The sequence below is a fragment of the Capsella rubella genome, unplaced genomic scaffold (assembly GCF_000375325.1).
Source record: "Capsella rubella cultivar Monte Gargano unplaced genomic scaffold, Caprub1_0 scaffold_4, whole genome shotgun sequence".
NCBI classification, from domain to species: Eukaryota; Viridiplantae; Streptophyta; class Magnoliopsida; order Brassicales; family Brassicaceae; genus Capsella; species Capsella rubella.
The window spans coordinates 5148469-5149504 of NW_006238920.1; the positions used below are offsets into that span (position 1 = coordinate 5148469).

General features: G+C 39.8%; 1 protein-coding gene across 1 annotated transcript in view; it reads left to right on the forward strand.

Annotated features, from left to right (window-relative positions):
- Window positions 1–144, forward strand: part of LOC111831066 — a 2411-nt gene extending 2267 nt beyond the window's left edge. Inside the window, exon 4 of the mRNA XM_023784577.1 lies at window positions 13–144. Within this exon, the coding sequence (XP_023640345.1) occupies window positions 13–144 (132 nt within the window). The remainder of the gene's footprint in view (window positions 1–12) is intronic.
- Window positions 145–1036: the final 892 nt, after the last annotated feature.

The following is a 1036-nucleotide window of genomic DNA, read 5'->3' on the forward strand; positions in this document are numbered from 1 at the left end:
GTTGCAACCCAGCCAGGAAGGCCGAAGAAAAGCAGGATTAAATCAACTGTGAAAATTGCACTTGAGAATAAACGCCCGAGGAAACCACACGCATGTTCTCGATGTAAAGAAGTTGGGCATAATGCAAAAACTTGTCGGAAGTAGTATCGTAGGTATATTGTTGGCATGAATTTTCTCGTTTTTTGGTTATGTGTAGACAATGTTTGTTTTATGTAATCCATATTTCTAGATTATTATGATAACTCAGCCATAACATACATGTAACTCAGCCGTAACGCGACCTTTCGTCTTTCTCCCGTACGATAACTCAGCCGTAACGCGACCTTTCGTCTTCTTTAATATGATAACTCAGCCGTAACATAACTCAGCATACGGAATATACTCATGTTATGTTACAGATAACTCAGTCGTAACGCGACCTTTCGTCTTCGTTTCTCGTACGATAAATAAGCCATTACATTAACCAACGCAACTTTCCGTCTTCTTCCTTTATCTCTCTCATCTGATCCTCCCTTTATATATCAGTTTTCTTTTACCAAAATTTCATTCTTTTTCTCATTCATTTCAACTTTCATCAATATGGAAGACATTCCTCATATGCCAGGACATGTTTTTACAGAGATTAACGCGATTCTTGCCGGACCTGGTCGGGATGATCTTCCCATTCTATACCCTGGTCCGGGTTTATATGATGCTTTCGTTGACAAAAGAACAACGAGATGGAGAGAATACCATTTTGTAATGGGTGATGCGATCGAGCCTATAATTTGTCAGAACTGGCACCACGAGTGGCCGACTTATCGCTTGATTCCCGTCCACTTTAAGATACATTGGTTTAAGATGCTACTGGTAAGCAACACGTTTAAAGCATTTTCATTCATATGGTTATTTTCTCTTCGCATTTTTTCCTTTTATGTAGCGCCAATACAACTGGGATCCAAGGCAAACGTTACTCATTTGGACACACTTTAATAAAGATGCGAGTTGCATTTTCATGTCGAATATGCGTAGGATTAGGAAGTGCTGGATCCGAGGT